Source organism: Pongo pygmaeus, chromosome 5 (genome assembly GCF_028885625.2).
Source record: "Pongo pygmaeus isolate AG05252 chromosome 5, NHGRI_mPonPyg2-v2.0_pri, whole genome shotgun sequence".
Lineage (NCBI taxonomy): Eukaryota > Metazoa > Chordata > Mammalia > Primates > Hominidae > Pongo > Pongo pygmaeus.
In genome coordinates this window covers 153,012,534-153,036,100 of record NC_072378.2, presented here as the reverse complement: position 1 = coordinate 153,036,100, position 23,567 = coordinate 153,012,534, and the positions used below count along the sequence as shown (strand labels likewise).

Genomic DNA, 23,567 nt, shown 5'->3' with positions numbered 1-23,567 from the left:
AACGGTGGTTGTGAGCCTGTATCTGTATAGAAGGGAATGATCAAGAGCTTGTAGAGAGGGAGAGGCTAAAAAAGAAGGCAATGAATGGGATTCTGAAGGAACAAGGCTCCCGAGGAGGCAGAATGAGAGAAGAAATCAAGAGCAGAGGTGGAGGGTGTAGGTTTGTTCCAGAGCAGAGATATCTCCCCTTCTCTGAGACTGGCACTGGGAATAGGAAAGTGGGTATGGCTGTGCCTAACTTTGGGATAGGCAGAGAGATGAAGACAGAGGTGACATGGACTTGAATTTGAAGGAATTCTCACCTAATGACCACAGATGTCTTAGGCCTAACAGCGTAGGCCTTGCATTTTAGGCAAAGAAATTATGTTACAATGAATATATTTAAAATTCGACAGTTAAAAATGGTTCTTTCACATTTTAAAATTTATCTTAAAAAATTCCTACATTTTATATAAAATTCATAGACTGTTGTAGTTATTTAGTACTTCAGCCACCCAAAGGGAACAATCTTTAAAAACCCTTTGTAAAAAGTTAGATGTTTAAAATTAGGCGTGTATAAGCAATCTTAATATTTATATTGATTATTTTCTATTATCAAATGCTTGCAGTTTCATATTTTCTCTCATTTTATCAAATAGAATGGAATATTGTGTTTTTATTTAAACACCCTTGATTCAATCTTATGACATTTGACTGTGAAATAAATAGATTGCTTCTCACTAAGCCCTTTGAGGAAAAATAGGTCTCAAATAGCCATGTTTTAGTGTTTCTATAAATGGAGCTTCTTTTCAATATAGAATGAGCAGTCCTTTATCCTTCTGTCAGCCTTAAATTTATGGAGCCATCAACAAAAGGCACTGAACATTTTAAATACTGTCTTTGGGATGAAGTCAGGCATGATATGAGCATCTTCTCACTTTTCAGAAAAACTGCAGAAAAAAAAACTTATAAAACATTATTTAGGTTCCCTATTATTTGCTGAGATTGCCATAACAAAGTACCACATACTGGGTGGCTTAAAATGAGAAATTTGTTATCTCAGAGTTCTGGAGGCTCGAAGGCCAGGCTCCTTCTAGCCTGCATTATTTCAATGCAGGGTAGCTGCATTATTTCAATCTCTGCCTCTGTGCATGTCTGTGTCCAAATGTCCCCACTGTATGAGGACACTAGTCATATTGGATTAGGACCCATGCTAATGACCTCATTTTAACTTGATTACCTCTCTAAAGACTCTATTTCCAAATAAGGCCACATTCTGCAGCATTTTGGGGGGTTAAGATTTCAGCATATCTCTGATGAGTAGGCACAATTCAGCCTATAACAGATTCCATTAAGAGCACATTTTGTTTTAATACCAAGTTAGATGCATACAGTCTTTTAAAAGGAACATTTTGGATTTTCTATGTTTTTTCTAAAAAAAAAAAAATCCATGCTAATCATGAATTTAAATGACATCTTTATAGTCATAAAATATCACTTCAGTCGTGGCTTTCATCTTCTTTAGTTGTCTTTCCACCAGCAGTGCTGAAAGATAACATGGTAACATGTTCCGAATAGAATTTTACTCCCATCTGTTTCCTTGTACACATTTTGGTGAGACTATTAATGAGTTCAGACAGGAAGACAAAGAGGCAAAGAGGAAAAGGTAAATGCAATAATTTACCCCCCCAAATAATTTTTTAGTTGTTTTTCTCAAGCTACGATAAGTAGGTGAGATGACGGATATGATCATTAGCTTGATTTAATCATTTCACAATGTATGCACATACCAAGAGATCATCTTATATAACAAATATATACAATTTTTATTTGTCAATTATATCTTAATAAAGCCAGGGAAAAAATAAACCCACTTTAATTTGTTAACCCTAAACATTCTAATGAATTAGTTATTTCCAAATATGTAATTAAAACATTACAAAGGAAAATCCCCATTTCAAAATGAATAGTATTTGTTAATTTATTTATAGAATATATTAGTTTATGAATAACAAAGATCTAGATCTCACAAAGTTTATGCAGATTAATAAACATTTTGCTAATATTAATATTTGTCAAAGTTCCTTCTTTAGAAATATATTATTTTATTTATTTATTTATTTATTCATTCATTCATTCATTTATTTATTTTTTTGAGATGGAGTCTTGCTCTGTCGCCCAGGCTGGAGTGCAATGGCATGGCTTGGACCGCTGCAACCTCCTCCTCCCGAGTTCAAGTGATTCTCCTGCCTCAGCCTCCTCAGTAGCTGGGATTATAGGTGCCCACCACCATGCCCAGCTAGTTTTTGTATTTTTAGTTGAGATGAGATTTTACCATGTTGGCCAGGCTGGTCCTGAACTCCTGACCTCAAATAATTCACCCACCTCAGCCTCCCAAAATGCTGGGATTACAGGCGTAAGCAGAAATATATTTTATTTATCATACATTTAGTCAATAAATATTTTAAAATGCTGTTTAATAAGCTAGGGAATATTCTAGGTGCTGAAAATGTAGCAGTGACCAAAACAGAAAAAAAAAACCCATCTCATTATGAAGCTTATATCCTAATGGGAGAGATGGACAGTGAAGAAGATCAAGAAGCTCTTCTGCTGAACGTAGACTGAAGAGAAGCAAGGGCAGAAGGAGGGAGATAAGTTAGAGGTTACTGAAGCTATCTGGTCAAGGTACTGGTGACTTGGACCAAGATAGTAGCAGTGGAGTGATGAGAGGTGGTTGGATACCGGAAGAATTTTGAAAGTGAAGCCAACAAGATTTGTTGATGAATCAGATATTGAGTGTGAGCAAAAGAGACGAGTCGAGGGTAACCCCAACTTGTACCAAATAAATAACTTGGAGAATATGCTTCTTTTATACTATATAGTAAAACAAACTTCATTACATCTGAAAATTGTTAAGAGCTGAGTTTTCCAAGCAGATTTAAAGCTGAGCTGGAGGGCAGTTATTGCCTTTGGAATATTTATTCAGAATTGAATTAAATAATCGAGGAAGTGGAAAGGATTATGCTATCTGTCACAGGAAACAAAAAAGAATGGGAACGACCTTCCCACCTTTGCCAAGCAGAAGTGGAAAATGATCACAATAGTGCTGTTGTAAAGGCAGTGAAAGAGAAGCAGATTACACATACAATTTTTAAATTACTACACCTTGTTTCTGAAGATATTGGAAACATTCAATTAGATTTTCTGAATAAAATGACAAAACCTGTTGGACATTAATTTTATTTGACTACTGTCAGTGGTTATAATCATGATTTACCTGATCTGGTCCAAGGATGCGTTGGCATTTTGATACATATACTGTGGAGGGTTCTTTGACAACCTTTGGGGAGGTCACTTGCTCCATATCTGCTGGTTAACCTCTCTTCCTTCCCACTTCTCTATATTACTGTTGTTTAACTTGCTGCTCCCACCCAGAAGATAATCATCAGAGCATACAAAAACTCCAGACTGGTCCTGGGATGGGAATTTTTCTACATATACAATTTCTTAGCTTGTGAAATAATTCCTACCTGAAACTTATATAAACCAGAAGTAGTGGTTTATCTGGTTCTAGAAATTATGCGTCGTTCTGTGCACAGAGGTTTCAAGGTGCACAGAATGCACATGGAGAGTCAACCCTTGCCTTGAGACCTCCCTACATGCTCCGCAGAAGAAAATTTTGTGACTATCTCAGGTCATGACTCTTCATCCTGTTCAGCAACCCTGACTGTGCTCAATAGTGTGTGTGCCTCAACTGAAGTAAATACTTAACTGTGGCATGCGCTATTCTTCTAAGCATTTTCTGGTTCAGTTTTATTTGTATCACTAGGTACCTAGCAATCACAAATATTAAGCCATAGGATACGTGTTTAGTATTTTAAAGTAAAATATTGTAGCTTTTTTTGATGATAAAATGTTTTGAGAGCTCTTTTCTCAAAAGGAAAAACCATTTACTAGAAGACTAAAAGTGATTATGGATGATGGCAAATGAGGACCTAGATGGTCCTGGTGTGAGACAGGTGATTTTATCATTTTCTTTGTTAAATACTTAATTATTAATAGTGAAAATCTACTTTATAGCTGCATGATATTGGTCAATAGGGATTCTAAGATTGTAGAAGATTTGTAGAAATTTGTACCTCATACAGTGATGATATGCTAGTAATGTTTCAAAGTAGGTTTCTATTCTTCCACAAAGCAGCCACTATGGAAAACAATATGTCAGTTTTTCAAAAAATAAGATAAAAATAGAATTCCACTTCTGGGTATATATCTACAAAAATTGAAAGCAGGGTCTTCAGGAGATATTAATACACTCATGCTCATAGTAGCATTAATCACAATAGCCAGAAAATGGAAACAATGCAGATGCCCATTGATGGATGAATGGATGCAAAATACGTGGTATATTCATACAATGGAATACAATTCAGCCTTTAAAGAGGATGGAATTCTGGCACCTGCTACAATATGGATAAACCTTGAGGACATTATAATAAGTGAAATAGGCCAGTCACAAAATGACAGATACTGTGTGATTCTACTTATAAGAGGTATCCAGAGTAGTCAAAATCATTCAAAAGAAAATAGAATGGTAGAATGGTAGGGGCTGAAGGGCAGAGGGAATGGCTAGTTGTTGTTTAATGGGTACAGAGTTTCAATTTCACAAAATGAAAATGGTGGAGATCAGTTGCACAACAATGTGGAAATATTTAACACTACTGAACTGTATACTTAAGATGATTAATGTGGCAAATTTTATATTATGTGTATTTTAGCACATTTAAAAATTAAAAAGTTAAACTACATTCAAAAGGGACGTGTCTCAATCCCCAGTAGATGCCTGAAGCCACAGATGGTACTGAACCTGATCACTGTCCACTAGAACACATTTCTGTTCATGTCCTCTACCCACCAATGTAACACCTTTTCCATCTTAACTCAGCACTTATCATTTACTCTGGCCGTAACTTTTGTTGAGGTGTGACAGCCAATTTTCCTTTTTCACAGTTTCACAAATAAAAGATTTATTCTTACCATGGATCTTAGCAATCTCAGATTTTTTTTTTCATTTTCTTATTGAGAACTTTCCTCTTTTCACTTAAAGGAAGCACTTTACAGCATCTGGTCGGCATATCCAAATTGACAGCATCACTACACTTGCACTTTGTGGTCATTATTAAGTAAAATAAGGATGACTTGAACACAGGCACTGTGATACCGCAGCAGTTGATCTGATAACCTAGACAACTATGAAGTGACAAGCAGGTGGGTCAGGTTGAGTAGACAGCATGAATACCCTGGGCAAAGGGATGATTCATGTCCCAGGCAGGGACAGCTTAAGATTTCATCACACGGCGGGGCGCGGTGGCTCACGCCTGTAATCCCAGCACTTTGGGAGGCTGAAGCGGGTGGATCACGAGGTCAGGAGATCGAGACCATCCTGGCTAACACGGTGAAACCCCGTGTCTACTAAAAATACAAAAAAAATTAGCCGGGTGTGGTGGTGGGCGCCTGTAGTCCCAGCTACTTGGGAGGCTGAGGCAGGACAATGGCGTGAACCAAGGAGGCAGAGGTTGCAGTGAGCTGAGATTGCACCACTGCACTACAGACTGGGCCACAGAGTGAGACTCCATCTCAAAAAAAAAAAAAAAAAAAAAAAAAAGGAAGATTTCATCACACTATGTAGAACAGTGTGCAATTTAAAACTTATGAATTGTTTCTTTCTGGAATTTTTTGTTTAACATTTTCAGACTACAGTTGACCCTAGGTAATTGAAACTACACATCAAGGGGGACAGTTTTAGTAAAAAAAAAAACATACAATTAGGTTCTTCTGAAGATATGCACTTCTGTTTTATAGAACAAATTTACTTTTGATCACTTATGTGAGTGGGAGTGGGGAGACACTGATATTTAAATTGTTACACTCAGAATAGTGTTTACACACTAAGAAATTAGACACATGTCAGTTGTGCCTCATTTTGTTGCAAGTAAATAAAATTAATTTTAGATGATTTAACCAAGAAGAAAGAGCTGTTGAAAGGCTACTAGTTGTCTCAAAGTATGAGAAGGAAAAGCCAACTGGGCAAGACAGACTTAACTCAGCAGGCCTGCGGTGCTCCGATGCTGTGTTCCAAAGACGGGCCTGTCTTTAAGAATAGACCTTGGCTGGCTTCTGGGAGATAATCTGAGCCCTTGGAATATTCTGCCCCAATAGTGTGGTTTTCTGTGCCTGAGAGCTTGAGCCACACTATATTTATAGTGAACATCAGTTTTGTTTGTCCTCGGGCCTTGGCCATGCTGTACCACCTTGATAGATATTTTTATGTTAACAATGTGATTTGGGGTAACTTTTTTTTGCTGGGGTTGAGGGTGTGGGAGAGAGCTGGAGCTGAGTAGCTGAGGTCAGTCTCATGGATATTGCTTGTCTATGTCATAGACCCCCCAATAAAACCCTGGACACTAAGACTTGGGGGAACTTCCCTGGTTGGAAACACTTCACATGGGTTGTCACATGTCATTGCTGGGAAAAATAAGTACATCCTCATGTGACTCCACTGGGAAGGGAGAGGTCATTCACCTCTGAAAGCCTGTGCATAGTTTCCCCTGGACTTCACTGCATGTATCTTTTTGCTTTGCTGATTATAATCTGTATCTTTTTGCTGTCATAAGCTGTAACCATGAGTTCAGCAGCACTTCTGAGTTCTGAGTCCTAGTGAATCATCAAGCCTCAAAGTGTTCTTGGGAACCCCCAACACACTGACTAACCCAGTTGTGAGAAAGACAGTCAGAATGGCTCTTGGGACCTCAGCAGCATGACCTGATGACACTAGTCCCTAGGTCACTGCCATGGGACAATGTGATCCCAGACATCTTCTGGACCCAAGCAGAGAATATGATGGGCCCAGCTCAGGTCACTCACATACAGTATGAAATGAAAATTTAAGAAGTTCTCACATTTAAGTATTATGTATGAAATAAAAAATGTTCATGCATAAAGGAATTATGACAAAATAGTCCTTCTATAGACTACATACAATATATAAATTCCAATATTTAGTAGGTATATCTATGACTTAGATATTACTCAAATTTAGTGGGTGTTTAATAAGGATGAAAGGAGAAAGATAACAAAATAGGAAGAGAAGAAAAAATGAATAAAATATTGTTAAACATCTAAATGTGCTGAGTGCTATTGGTGGACTCCTACCTGCTATCTTGTTTAATATTCACAGCCACTACCTATGGGAGCACCACCCTGTCTTTAAAAGCAAGGAATCTGAATCTCAGAGACACTAAGTGACTTGGATTAGAGCCCAGGATTTTATACTTTGAGTCACTTTGTTAAACAGGAAGCTTAGTATAAAAATGATGGCATTAACATTAATTTTTCCTGAATAATACACAAATCCATAAATGTAATTCATATTTATTATCAATAGAAAAAGTACTGACTGATCAGCTGAAGTGCCTGCTACTCCACTAGAAACACTAACTTTATTAACTTCTAAATGTGGATTTAAGAAAGACTAAAAACGTAATAATAGAAGCATCATATGTACTAACATATCTAACATATACTGGCATGGACGCAAGCCAGCTCAAGTCACATCTTTATTTTCCATTAAGTCAACATCCGATAAATTATCTGCATCTCTAACTCTCCCTTTTGACCTTCAGCACTTACCAAAGACTTACCAAGTCACCATATTGGTGGTATAAATATTTGTACATGTGACAGGAGAAATATTTTAGCTGAAAGATTTTCTATTAAAATATTGTTCCAAAAATTAAATGTGAGGTAGTCATCATAGTAAAGGTCCCCCTAACTGATTGTTTGGTATATAGAAACAATACCTTATACAAAGTGGATGGCAAAACTTGTCCAGTAATTACTAATTTTTTTTATTCTGGTGTAATAAAGTCTCTTTATTGGTTTCACACAATATTTACATTCATTCATTCAGTCAGTCAGTCAGTCAGTCAGCCAGCAAGCCAGCCAGCAAGCCAGCAATAGATATGAAGTGCCTGCCCCATGTTTGACAAAGTTTAGGGGAGGTCGCTTACCTGGATTTAAGAATCATGTATAAGCAGAAAAAAATTTGTAAAGAACAAAGGACTCAGGATTGAGTGGTGAATGGCCACAGTTAGGAGGAAGAGAGGAGAAAGAAAGAGAAAGGCCTGTGAACTAGGCAGTCTGGTCACAGAGTTTTGGGTAGGAACAGATCAGGGAGAGAATGGTATTGGCAATGTCCCATGCAGAGGGGCCAATAGGCTGCTGAGCTGTTCAGCTGTCGCTGCTGATCGGAAGGCCAATTCCAGGAGCCTTGTGGAGGGAACAGCTGGAGGGAAAAGGAAAGCACCTGCAACATGAATAGCAATAGAGGAGGGAAAGAAGAGAGGCAGAAGTGAGGTGAGAGGACATGTTCCTCAAAGTGGCAGACACCTGTGTATTTTTAAAATCGAAACAGATGAAGACCTGCATTTTATCATTTTTGGGTGTAAAATTTCTTGAAATCTTTATTATTTCATGAGAATTCCCTGCTTTCCTTACTTTTTGCATATTTATAACAATGCATGAAAAATTTTATTTGCATTTGCTCACTGAATGTATCAAACATTTATGAACTTGTTCCTCATTGTTTTGCTTGATTTAAATAATTTGGGTACAAGTGGTTACTTTGAATGATAAATAGACTGCATTTTTAATGACCGTATATGGCTAATACAATAATTTTGATTCTTATTGCACCTAATAGTTTTCTTTGTAATGGCTTCTTTTATTCTGATGAATTCTATTTATATGCTTAGAATATAAAGTCACTATTACATTTTTGCTATGTAAGTAAGAAGCAGCATGAATGGTGGAATTTGAAAGAGAATGATCAAAAATGAAAACTCTGTTATTTTTGAACATGTATTTCACAGCATGAGAACAAAATGTATTCAGCTGTTCATTTTATAATAAATGAGAGAAAAACACATTTTAACTTAGAATTGTACTATTCAGACATTATAATTCATGCAGTTGTAAGAGAAATATAAATGCTCTACATCAGTTGGTAGAGAAAAAAAGTCACATTTCAACCAAACATTTGGTGTTAAATCTCTTACATACAACACATTATTTTTTAAAGAAAGAAAGATCATTGAAAGTCAGGAATTGAGCATTAGGCCTTTAACAAGATTCAGTAAGAATCAGAAAACTATAAAGTTTGAATTCAGATGCTAAATGGAAAACAAATTCTGATTCTGTGATAAATCAGTGAACACCTCCCCTCTATTGACCATCAACATTGGCATAATGTCTTCTTTACTTTCTCCTGAGCCAAGATAGACCCTAATTCAATGTTTGATGAATTCCCGTATATTGAGTATTTTAATAACCTTCATAAAAAAATAAAAGATGATCCATGAATTAAATGTGGTCTTTGGCTTATTTTTCCAGCAGCAGTGATAGATTTGCACTGATTGGTCTGTACTTTTGTGCTTATGATCTTTTGGGTTCAATGCCACACTGAAAGGTTTGCTAGATTCACCAGGCTGTAGAACACAACATAGCAGCTAACTAACCCATAGGAAGATTGAACCTGCAACCTTACCTATGCCAACAGTGCTCCTCTAGCAGGTTACTGAGCTAATGTGGTTGCTGTGGTGAGAATGTCCTATGGAAGGGCTGCACCTTGTTAAGCCCCAGTAATGTGGCTTGCACAGAGTGAAGCTGAGGTTGGTCCATGCAGCTCTTGCTCTGCTTTTACATCCTGCTATAGTCTCTCTCTTATTTTTTAGGTTGATAGTACCCTCTTTTCCTTCCCTTATCCCACACCATCCTGCCCTTGTCAAAAGTCACTTTCTAGAAAGAAGCTGGTACATACATTAAGGCTCAAGCATTAAATCTTCTGAGGTTTTTGAATATCGAGTTTTATCTCCACTGGATTGTTTTTCTTTGCACAGTTATTGAAAGGCAATTGGCAACTCAATCCAAAATAAAGAATTAAAGTATATAGAAGCCTCTCCTACAAATTTCACCACCATAAGTAACAAAGGTGAGAGAGAGAAAGAGAGAAACAGAGAGGGAAGAGATATTTTCTGCACTTACTCCTCTTTGCTTTTACAGCGGAAACCTCCAATGGTGGTGGATGATCTTTTTGAAGACATGAAAGATGGTGTAAAACTGCTTGCCCTTCTGGAGGTCCTGTCTGGGCAGAAACTGGTAAGAATTTTTTCTTGTGATCATACTTGTCAAATTGTTTCCATTTGGAATTTGGGGACTGTGGAGTTGAGAGTGCATATGTGCTGCCCATCTAAAAGAAAGTTATTTGTTGTGGTTGGCAATATACTGGAAACACTGGTCTGCTGGCACTTCTACTTCTAGGTGCAAGAAATGTATTTCCCTTCTTGTTCCTGCAAACCCCTAGTGCATTTAAAACATTATGTTTATAATAACAACCTTACAATTAAGAGTAAAGAACTTCATCGGTAACTTAACATGATTAACCATTGTATCTATATGGTATACAAGAAGATTAGTTGCAAATGACCATCTCCCTCACTTTAAGTGTTTGTCTTCCCTTTAGAAAGAAATGTTGGTCCATATCTGTGTGTTTATGTAGTTGTTTATTGAAAATTAAGCAGGAAACCAGTGTGGCATTTTTCATATTCTTGTTGACATCATCCATCATCCATCATCTGTAGCAAGAACAGCCTGTTCAGAGTTGTTTTTATGTGCTATGGAACCAGCAGAGTGAAAAACAACATTAACAGTGAGCTAGAAAGTACATTTTCTACATTGTCAAATAATAAATTATCTCTTCTTGCTTATCTCTTTTTCATTTCAGAGTAGTAGAGCATTAAGTAGTTTGTAAACATAAATTATTTATAAATAATGTTTGCCATAATTTGGAAAAAGGAATTCAGGAAATAATTTTCAAGATGTTGGATAACACACTAGACACAGAGTCCAAAATTGAAAGTCCCTTTTTTCTTTATCACTTGTATCTTGGCAATAATGACACAATCATTATTACTTGGATAACTGAGTTTTTAAAAGGATTTTTACCTCTTTAAAATTAATTTCTATTCATTTTGTACAGGGAGCCCTCAAACAGCTTTTGTAAGAGTTGTTTGTTGAAAAACATAAACTGGTAATAATATTGCATCAGTCATTTATGTAATTGGATTCCCAGGTAGCAGATGCTTCTGGCACCCAATGTCTCATCTCAGCCACATCAGTGGTAGACATTCCCATGTACTCTGACAGCTTCTTTCTTCAAGCACTCATAGTGTCTGTCTGTCTTTCTGCCTCAGGGCTTTTCTTAAAGGCACAAGTTGCACAGAGCAGCTTTGAAGTGTTGGGGAGTTAGTGGTACCAAGGGACCCTCAACCAATGGATATGGGAGTCTATGAATAAATACTCCACCCTAAAATTCTTAGGGTAATTCTGAGACAGGTGATTCTGAGGCATATTTTACACGTCTTATAGAGTTCCCATAGAGTCACCAGTGGGATTGAGTTCCAGTTGCCAATAGCAGTAACCCTCAATAGCACATCCTTTGTTAGCTTTTCCTCCTTCCCCATCTCGTGCTCCACACATCCTCATTCTTGCCACCTGGTATCACCTCACTAGTAAGCTACATGCACCCAAGTGATTGTCTCAAGCTCTGCTTTGGAAGGAATCAAGTTAGACATATATGAACAGGCAATTTGGAATATATATAGGCATATGCATTAGCTAAAGATACTAGATAAGCATTAGGATATGGGAGTCATTAGATTGAAATACATACTCCCTTGATTACCTGATATAACTGGCCATTTAGATATATCCTCCTGAATTAAGCTATTTTCTTGAAGGTTAAAGGAATCTTTATATGAATATTCATTTGGGTATTCAAGAAGTTTTTGTGTCATTCTAAGTGTCATTATAATTCTGCTGTTATACTTGACAGTACAATACAGTGTACAGAAATCTTGATGGGCATTTAACTGCCAGGCTAAATTATTCTAGAAAAAAGCATATATTTTTGACATGACAATCCTACTACTGGTTTAAGTGCCCTACTCATTCAGATATAGTTAGAATTATGGGATCTTAAAGCTAGCAGGGATTTCAGAAAAAAATCTTAGCTTTCTCATTCAACAGATAGGGAAACTGGTACATAGAACGGCAGTTTCTGATTTAACCTTTATTATTTATTTATATTGAATTATTCAAGAGTCTGAATTAGGTAAAATAAAATCATTCTGAAATCATAAATATGCTGTGACAAAGGTTATTTAAATTTTGTACATGTTTGTATTATTGTTCAGGACCACACTAAGATGAAGCGCATCATTGAAAGGTATGATCATCCTAGGCATTCTTTTAGAGCTTTTCAAAGGGACAATATGGGCAAGAGTGTTTCCCTTAGGAGTGTTAATATTGTTCAGGAATGTAATTATGTGATAGAACCTTACCGAGAACCCTATACTTAATGTCACAGTTCACATAGGTCAGGATTCTGGATCTGATTATGATCATCTGATAAATGTGGACAAATGGCTTAGCATCCTTTCTATTGCCAGCATCTTTGGGTAAGAGTGGAATTTCAATATCCTAGTACCCTATTGTGACTCCCTTGTCTATGATTTTATTTAAGGTATTAGGGAGTTATAAAAAGTTAAAATTCTTATTCTTGGATTTTTCTACATCCCTTGAATATTATTTGTGAAACATTTATTCTTTGAATGGATCAGTAATTACATAGCTGCAATTGCACATAAACATAGGAAAACTAAATTTAACATTGCACTTAAGAGTTTTTTTAAGAATGTGAGGAATTACTACTGAAACATTAGAAACAATAGAAGCAATATGAGTAGAGATTAAGGGCTGCAGAGAAACTTCTTTCTTATCTATGTTGTTAACCTTCTGAAGAATATTTTTGCAAAAGACTCTTGAACACTTTGCCTTTCAAGAGAAGGGTAATAATCCATTTAGAAATAAATGATGGATGCTTAGAAGATCTTGAGTGTCAAACTTCCCTGCATGTTCACCAGGTGACCCTGTTAGTCATTGATCATATATTTAGAGTAGAACTCAATTCTCCATTGGTATTTGTCATTGTTTAATAATCATTCAACTAACATTTCTGGAGTCCCTATTATGGATAAGGCACTATCTTATGCCCTCTAAGAAAAACACAGATGAATGAGATATAGTCAGTGCCCTCAAAGAGATTATAGCCTAATAGGGATAATAATTATATTATAATAGGTTAAGTTGTGTGAAAATAGATGCAAATATATGGTGGAACAATACAATAAATGTTTGTATCTTTCTCACTTAGCCAGGATACATCTGAAGAAGAAAAACAGGGAGAAAGTATTTGCCCTACTAGATATCAGACCTTACAATGAAGCTATATCACTTTGGACAGTGTGGTCTTGGTACAGAGATGAGCATATTGACAAATACCATAGAGTCCAGAAACAAGCCAAGGCGTGAATAGAACTTTAGTATATGTCAAAGGTGGATTTCAGATATGGGTGTGCAGAGTGGGAAACTGTTCAATAAGTGGAACAGCTCAAAAGGAACCTTACAAGCCAGAAGGGATTGGGGTCCTATCTTTAGCCTCCTGAAACAGAATAATTGTCAACCCAGAATTTTGTATCCAGCAAAACTAAATTTCATAAATGAAGGAGAAATTGTCTTCTCAGACAAAGAAATGCTGAGATAATTTGTCACTACCAGACCAGCCTTACAAGAAATGCTAAAAGGAGTTCTAAACCTTGAAACAGAAGGTGGATATGCACATCTTGAAAGCATAAAACTCACAAGGTCTATAAAACAATAACATAAATAATAAAATATCTAGGTTACAATCAACATGATGACTGGACCACAACCTCTTGTCTCAATATTAACATTGAACATAAATGGTCTAAATGCTCCACTTAAAAAATACAGATTGGCAGAATGGATAACAAAATGACAAACCAAAATATTTGGTTTCTTCAAGAGACTCACCTAACACATAAAGAATTTTATAAACTCCAGATAAATGAGTAGAAAAAATATTCCATGCAAATGGAAACCAAAAGTGAACAGGAGTAGCTATTCTTACATCAGATAAAACAGATTTTAAAGAAACAATGTAAAAAATGACAGAGAAGGTCATTAGGTAATGATAAAAGGACAAATTCAACAAGAAGATATTACAATTCTAAATATATATGTGTATAACTCTGGAGCTTCCAGATTCATAAAACAGTTACTATTAGACCTAAGAAATTAGATGGACAGCCACAGAATAATTGTGGGGGACTTCAACACTTCACTGACAGCACTAGACAGATCTTTGAGGTAGAAAGTCAAAAAAGAAACAGTGGTTTTAAACTACACTCAGAACAAATGGACCTAACAGGTATTTATAGAACACTTGAGCAAAGAACTGCAGAATATACATTCTTCTCATTGACACATGGAATATTCTCCAGGATAGACCATATGATAAGTCACAAAGCAAGTCTCAATAAATTTTAAAAAGTCAAAATTATATCAAGTATCATCTCAGACCACAGTGAAATAAAACTAGAAATCAACTTCAAAAGGAACCCCAAAACTATACAAACACATGAAAATTAAGCAGTATGCTCCTGAATGATTTTTGGATTAACAATGAATCCAAGATGGAAATTTAAAAATTATTTGAAATGAATGGTAATAGTGACAGAAGTTATCAAAACCTCTAGGATACAGCAAAAGCAGTACTAAGAGGAAAGTTTATAGTGCTAAATTCCTACATCAAAAAGTCTGAAAAACCACAAATTGACAACCTAACATCATACCTCAAGGAACTAGAGAAACCAAAACAAATCAAATCCAAAGCTAGTAGGAGAAAAGAAATAACAAAGATCAGTGCTGAACTAAGTGAAATGGAAACAAACTAACAGAAAATACAAAAGACCAATAAAACAAAAACTTTGGTCTTTAAAAAGATAATAGACCATTTGCTAGAATGACCAAGAAGAGAGAAGACTCAAATGAGCTCAATTAGAAATGATAATGGAGACATTACAACCAACACCACAGAAATACAAAAGATAACTCAAGACTACTATGAACACCTCTGTGCATACAAGCTAGAAAATCTATAGGAAATGGATAAATTTCTGGAAACACGCAACTCTCCTAGGTTAAATCAGGAAGAAATAGAAACCCTGAACAGGCTAAAAACAACCTGTGAAAATTGAATCAGTAATAGAAAAATTGCCAACAACAACAAAAAAAGCCCAGGGCCAGATGGGTTCACAGCTGAATTCTACCAGACATTCAAAGAAGAATTGGTTTTAATCCTACTGAAATTATTCCAAAAGATTAAGAAAGAGGGAATGCTCCCTAACTCATTCTAAGAAGCCAGTGGCAACCTGATACAAAAACTAGGAAATGATGTAATGAAAAATATCCCTAATGAACATAGATGCAAAGATCCTCAACAAAATACCAGCAAACTGAATCTAACATCATATCAAAAATAATATACCATAATCAAGTGGGTTTCATCCCAGGGATGCAGGGATGGTTTAACATATGCAAGTCAATAAATGTGATACATCATACAAACAGAATTAAAAACAAAATCTATATGGGCATCTCAATAAGTGCAGAAAAAGCATTTGATAAAATCTAGCATTTCTTAATGATAAAAAGCCCAACAAACTAGTCATAGAAGGGACATACCTCAAAATAATAAAAGCCATATATGACAAATCCACAGCTAACATCATACTGAATGGGGAAAAGTTGAAAACATTCCCCTTGAGAACTGGAACAAGACAAGGATGCTCACTTTTGCCACTTCTTTTAAACACATTACTGGAAGTCCTAGCCAGAACAATCAGGCAAGGAAATGAAATAAGGGGCATCCAAATTGGAAAAGAGTAAGTCAAACCATCATTGTTTGCTGATGATGTGATTGGATACCTAGAAAACCCTAAAGACTCCTCTAAATTCTTAGATTTGATAAACAGATTCAATAAAGTCTCAGGTTACAAAATCAATGTGCACAAGTCAGTAGCACTGCCATACAGCAACAGCAACCAAGCCAAGAATAATATCAGTAATTCAATTCCTTTTACAATAGCTGCAAAAAATATCTAGGAACATATTTAATCAAGGAGATGAAAGATCTCTACAAGGAGAACTACAAACCACTGCTGAAAGAAATAATAGATGACACAAACACATGGAAACACATCTCATACTCATAGATTGGAAGAATCAATATTGTGAAAATGACCATACTGCCCAAAGAAATCTACAGATTCAATGCAATTCCTATCAAAATACCAACATCATTTTTCACAGAACTAGAAAAAACAATTCTAAAAATCACATGGAACCAAAAAAGACCCCAAATAGGTAAAGCAATCCTAAGCAGAAAGAACAATTTGAGGCATCACATTATCTGACTTCGAATTATACTACAAGGCTATAGTTACCAACACAGCATGATACTGGTATAAAAGTAGATACCTAGACCAATGGAACAGAATAGAGAACTCAGAAATAAAGCCAAATACTTACAATCAAATGATCTTTGACAAAGCATTCAAAAATGTAGATTGAAGAAATGACATCCTATTTAATAAATGGTGCTGGGAAAACTGGATAGTCACATGTAGAAGAATGAAACTGGACCCCTATCTCTCACCTTATACAAAAATCAACTCAGGATGGTCCAAATACTTAAATCTAAGACCTGAAACCCCATGCAAATTCTAGAAAAAAAAAAAACTAGAAAAAAATCTCTAGACATTGGCCTAGGCAAATAATATTTTACTAAGACCCTAAGAGCAAACGCAACAAAAATAGAAATAGACAAATGGACCTAATTAAACTAAAAAGTTTCTGCAAGCAAAAGAAGTTATCATCATAGTAAACAGACAACCCACAGAATGGGAGAAAATATTTGCAAACTATGCATCTGACAAAGGACTAATATTCAGAATCTACAAGGAACTCAAATAAATCAGCAAGAAAAAAGACAATACCATCAAAAAGTGGGCAAATGACATGAATAGATGTTTCTCAAAACAAGATACAAATAAGTAATGCACATGAAAAATTGTACAACATAACTAGTCATTAGGGAAATGCAAATTAAAACCACAATGAGATATCACCTTACCCCTGCAAGAATTGCCATTATTAAAAAGTCAAAAAACAATAGATTTTGGCATGGAAGTGTTGTAAAGGGAATGCTTATACACTGCTGGTGGGAATGTAAATTAATACAACCTCTATGGAAAAACGGTGTGATTTCTTAAAGAACTAAAAGTAGATCTACCATTTGATACAGCAATCCCACTACTGGGTGTCTACCCAAAGGAAAAGAAGTCATTATTTCAAAGACACCTGCACACGGATATTTATAGCAGCACAGTTCACAATTGCAAAGATATGGACTCAACCTAAGTGGCCACTGACCAATGAGTGGATAAAGAAAACGTGATATACATACAACCATGGAATACTACTCAGTCGTAAAAAAAGAATGAAATAATGTCTTTTGCAGCAATTTGGATGGAGCTGGAGGCCATTATTCTAAGCGAAGTAATTCAGGATTGAAACCTAAATACTATATATTCTAACTTATAAGTGAGAGCTAAGCTATGGGTACACGAAGCCATATAGAATGGTATAATGCACTTTGGAGACTCAGAAGGATGAGGGCAAGAGAGGGGTGAGGGATCAAAAACTAAATGTTGGGTGACAGGTGCACTACAATCTGAGACTTCACCACTATATTATTCCTTCATGTAACCAAAAACCAATTGTACCCTAAAAGTTATTGAAGTTAAAAAAAATGGAACAGGAAATTAAGTTCATTCTAGCAGAAAAAGGTAAAATTGAATTCTTATCTCATGGCCTGTACAAAAGTTATATCTACATGAATTAAGGACCTACTGACAGTAACACTTCAAACTCTTAGTAGAAAACATGGGTGAATATGTTTTAGACACAGGGATAGGAAAACAATTATTCAATAAGACACAAAAATATTGACAATAAAAGATTGCTATATTTAATATATTAAAATAAAGACTATCTTAAAAATTAAAAACCTTTAAAACAACTGGCAGAAGTTACAAACTTGTTGAAGATATTCGCAATTCATTCTGTAAAAGGGTTAAATCAAGAATATATAAAATACATCTTCAAAACAATATGGGTGCAAACAACCCAAAGGAAAGCCTGGGCAACAGATGTGAAAAGGCATTTTACAGAAGAAACACACATCACCAATGAACAGAGGAAGAGAAGTCCACATTGCTGCTGATCATGGAAATGTAAATGGAGACTGCAATGAAAAAGAGTACATAAACATTTTACATATATTCAACTGAAAAAAAGTATGTTTAAGGTATCTGTCAAAATCAAATGTTGGAGAGGATACAGATTAACAGGATTATTTTTGCAATGCTGATCAGAGTAAAAAGTAGTGCAGCCATTTTAGGAGAGTTTGGTATTACTTTACAAACGGAAGTCACATTCCCTTCGACTCAGCAATTCTACTCTTAGGTACATGTCCGAGAGAAACTGTGCTTGTACAAAAGGTGAGAAGTACAAGAATAATCTATCAACGTATCAAAATATCAATAACCTGGAAATAGCACATTCATATCAGAAGGAGAGTATAGAAATAGCACATTATATAGCTTTCGAAATGAATGAAATACAGTGAAAGGCAATGATATGATGAATCTTAGCAATATAATGTGGAAAATTAGGTCTCAAATGATTAATACAGTGATGCTCTTCATATAAAATTAAAAACTAAGCATTCTTTTCAAGAAAGCGTGTGAAAGAAATGAATCTCTATAAAATGGCAAACACTGGACTGGAGTTAGTGTGACGGGTGCCCTCAATGTAGTCAGATAGGAGGATGGGATTAATGGTGGTCATATTTCGGGATATGGCTTTCATACCTAGTTGTGGGTCCTGACTTTGTTTTAGGTTGCAGGTTCTGGGTGTGTTTTACATTTTTAAAAATAATTAACTAATAAACTAAATAAGTGGGCTGTGCACAGACCAATGATGAGACTTTGTCGTGTCTAACAGAGGTCTCAGTAAATAATAATTTCTGCTCTTAGACATACAGAAGACTAAAAGGCAAATGCATTAACAGATAATCTGAGAATGAATGTGCTTATTGAGTGAATTAGTATATCTTCAGAGTGCCTTGGGGAACACCCCTTTATGTATTTGCTAACCTTTATAGAAAGTGAACAATGTTGGTTGCTTTTGAATATTCTTCAAGTATATTTTTTAATCTATTTAAATAGATCTTATAACTAACATTTTAATATGCAGATTTTGTCTTATTCCCTTTTTCCCCTCACTTTTTACAGCCTTGTGAACAAGGACGCCGGATGAAGCGAATCCATGCTGTGGCTAACATTGGCACGGCACTCAAGTTCCTCGAAGGAAGAAAGGTAAGAGAGAAACAAAAACAAAATGCCCAAGGAAGAAGGTATCGGCATACTTATGTTTTCACTATTGGCTGTAGGTCAAAACACTGCATGTAATCTATACAGCATAGACATACAATATTATTGTATGATAAAATATTCTTAGAATTATGGAGAAGTTGCAAAAAAAAATTTTATTTCTACAGTTCATTTCAGCTTCTAGTTTTAAGAGCTTACATAACCATAATACAATTATCAAAGTAAGGACATTAAAATTGGGATGACACTATTAACTAAAACATAGCCATTAGTCCAAGTTCATCAATGTTCCCTCTATTGTCTGTATCTGTTCCAGGATCCACTCTAGTATCACATCTTGCATTTAGTTGTGTCTTCCATTCTATGACAGGTCTTCATTCTTTCCTTGTCTTTCATGACCTTGACACTTTTGATAACTGCTGGTCAGTTATTTTGCATAATGTCTCTCAATTTCAGTTTGTATGATATTTTCTCGTGATTAGGTTGAGTTTATACAATTTTGGAAAAAGTCCCAAGAAAGTGATGTCATATTCTTCCCAGTGCACCATATTAGTAAATATAGGGTGCTGATATGTCTTGTTACTGGTTACATTAACTTTGAATACTTGGTAATGTGGTGTCTGCCATGCTTTCCTATGGTAGAGTCACTGTTTTTCCCTTTATAGTTGGGAAATAACTTAGGAGAGATAATTGAGACTATGCTAAGTTTCTGCTTTTCCTCAAACTTTTGCTCACTGATTTTAGTATCCATTGCCTTCAATAATTATTTCTGTGTTGCTTGCCTAATGATTTTCTATTTTCCTCATTCCCTCTATATTTATTAATTGGAATTGTTCTGCAAGAAAAAGATGTCCTCCCCCACAATTTACTTATTTATTCAATTATTTATTCCAGTAGGGACACATGTATATTCATTTTGTTATGTAGTTAAAATCCATCATTATAATCATTGTTATTATTTTGTCACTCAAATTGTTCTAGCTTTGACCACTAAGAGCTCCTTCAGGCTGGCACCTGTACCTTTTTGATACTGGCTCATAATTTTTCAAGCAGTTTTTTATTTGCTAGAACTACAAAAATATTCCAGGTTTTTCTTATATTTTCCCTGCCCCAGTCCTGGAATCAACCACTTCTCTAAAGAGGCTTCGTTCCTTTTAGTGATGAGTGGCATTTAGAAACCAAGATCTAAATGCTAAGTATTTCATTGCTACTGGGGCATCATTTCTCCTAGGCCCTCTCAGCAAATAGATTAGAAAATGTATATGTTTATTAACTCATATATATACATATATCTGTGCTTCTCTCTCTCTCTTCTCTTTCTCTGTATGTGTGTACATGTATATACACATATACATATGTAGTTTCTTGCACATATGTGTGTGTATGTGTGTAAAACATTAGTTCAGACTAATACCTCTGATTCAAGTTAAACACCGCAAGTTTTACTCTAGCCTTATGTCCTTATTTGTTTCTGCTTTCTCTGATAATGAGAAGGCTTACTCTCATCTACAATATATTTACTTATTTTTTCAACCCTAGTGTGTTAGTCCATTCTCACATTGCTATAAAGAAATACCCAAGACTGAGTAATTTATAAAGAAATGAGGTTTAATTGGCTCATGGTTCTGTAGGCTGCTCAGGAAGCATAGCTCTGGCATCAGTTTCCAGAGAGGCCTCAGGAAGCTTACAATCATGGCGCAAGGTGAAAGGGGAGCAGGGACGTCACACGGCCAGAGCAGGAGCAAGAGAGCAAGGGGAGAGGGGCTGCACACTTTTAAACAACCACGTCTTATGAGAACTCACTCACTATTGTGTGGAGAGTACCCAAGAGGGATAGTGCTAAACTATTCATAAGAACTCGCCCTCATGTTCCAATCGCTTCCCACCAGGGTTCACTTTCAACATTGGGGGTCACATTTCAATATGAAATTTGAGTGGGGACATGTATACAAACTATATCACCTAGTATACACATCTAGTATGTCACTAACCCATGCCCCTGTGAGAAACAGATTTATAAACTAGAGAACAGGATTTGTGTGTAGTTCTTTTTGTCTTTAGCATTACGGTATCCAGTCAAAAAACTATTTTTGAAATGTTCTTAGGTTAGTTCTATTCTTCCCCATCCCCGTCAGTGGGATTATGTCATTATTTGTTATAGAGATAGGTTTATTTGTTGTTGTTTGTGTTCTATTTTGTGCCTCACCCCCATATTGGTCGATTTTATTATTTGTTTTAAAGAGTGGGACATTATTATGGTTCTAAAATAATAAATGTTATTTTTTTTTTTTTTTTAAGTTTATGAAGTATTTATTGATCATTCTTGGGTGTTTCTCGGAGAGGGGGATATGGGAGGGTCATAGGATAATAGTGGAGAGAAGGTCAGGAGATAAACACATGAACAAAGGTCTCTGGTTTTCCTAGGCAGAGGACCCTGCGGCCTTCTGCAGTGTTTCTGCCCCTGGGTACTTGAGATTAGGGAGTGGTGATGACTCTTAAAGAGCATGCTGCCTTCAAGCATCTGTTTAACAAAGCACATCTTGCACCGCCCTTAATCCATTTAACCCTGAGTTGACACAGCATATGTTTCAGAGAGCATGGGGCTGGGGGAAAGGCCATAGATCAACAGCATCCCAAGGCAGAAGAATTTCTCCTAGTCAGAACAAAATGGAGTCTCCTATGCCCACCTCTTTCTACACAGACACAGCAACAATCTGATCTCTCCTTCCTTTCCCCACACTTCCCCCCCTTCTCTTCAACAAAACCGCCATCGTCCTCATGGCCCGCTCCCAATGGTCGCTGTCTCTTCGGAGCTGTTGGGTACACCTCCCAGACAGGGCGGCCGGGCAGAGGTGCTCCTCACCTCCCAGACAGGGCGGCCGGGCAGAGGCGCTCCTCGCTTCCCAGACGGGGCCGCCCGGGCAGAGGCGCTCCTCGCTTCCCAGACGGGGCCGCCCAGGTAGAGGCGCTCCTCACTTCCTCCCAGACCGGGTGGCAGCCAGGCAGAGGCGCTCCTCACCTCCCAGACGGGGCGGCCGGGCAGAGGCGCTCCTCACTTCCCAGACGGGGCGGCCGAGCAGAGGCGCTCCTCACCTCCCAGACGGGGTGGCGGCCAGGCAGAGGCGCTCCTCACCTCCCAGACAGGGCGGCCGGGCAGAGGCGCTCCTCACTTCCCAGACTGGGCGGCCGGGCAGAGGCGCTCCTCACTTCCCAGACTGGGCGGCCGGGCAGAGGCGCTCCTCACCTCCTAGACGGGGTGGCCGGGCAGAGGCGCTCCTCACTTCCCAGACGGTGTGGCGGCTGGGCAGAGGCGCTCCTCCCTTCCCAGATGGGGCAGCCAGGCAGAGGCGCTCCTCACTTCCTCCCAGACGGGGTGGCGGCCAGGCAGAGGCGCTCCTCACTTCCCAGAGGGGGCGGCCGGGCAGAGGTGCTCCTCACTTCCTCCCAGACGGGGTGGCGGCCGGGCAGAGGCACTCCTCACCTCCCAGACGGGGCGGCCGGGCAGAGGCGCTCCTCACCTCCCAGACGGAGTGGCCAGGCAGAGGCGCTCCTCACTTCCCATATGGGGTGGCGGCCGGGCAGAGGCGCTTCTCACTTCCCAGATGGGGCAGCCGGGCAGAGGCCCTCCTCACTTCCTCCCAGACGGGGTGGCGGCCAGGCAGAGGCGCTCCTCACCTCCCAGACGGGGCGGCCGGGCAGAGGTGCTCCTCATCTCCCAGATGGGGCAGCCGGGCAGAGGCGCTCCTCACTTCCTCCCAGACGGGGTGGCGGCCAGGCAGAGGCACTCCTCACCTCCCAGACGGGGCGGCCGGGCAGAGGTGCTCCTCATCTCCCAGATGGGGCAGCCGGGCATAGGTGCTCCTCACTTCCTCCCAGACAGGGTGGCAGCCGGGCAGAGGCGCTCCTCACTTCCCAGACGGGGCGGCCGGGCAGAGGCGCTCCTCACTTCCCATACGGGGTGGCGGCCGGGCAGAGGCGCTCCTCACTTCCTCCCAGACGGGGTGGCGGCCAGGCAGAGGCGCTCCTCACTTCCCAGACGGGGTGGCCGGGCAGAGGCGCTCCTCACTTCCCAGACGGGGTGGCCAGGCAGAG

General features: G+C 37.9%; 1 protein-coding gene across 2 annotated transcripts in view; it reads left to right on the top strand.

Annotated features, from left to right (window-relative positions):
* SYNE1 (spectrin repeat containing nuclear envelope protein 1) overlaps nt 1–23,567 on the top strand; it is a 525,017-nt gene that overhangs the window by 101,429 nt on the left and 400,021 nt on the right. For both annotated transcript variants that reach the window (XM_054490749.2, XM_054490748.2), the window contains 2 exons: nt 10,099–10,194; nt 19,377–19,460. In XM_054490749.2, coding sequence (XP_054346724.2) covers nt 10,099–10,194; nt 19,377–19,460 — 180 coding nt within the window. The remainder of the gene's footprint in view (nt 1–10,098; nt 10,195–19,376; nt 19,461–23,567) is intronic.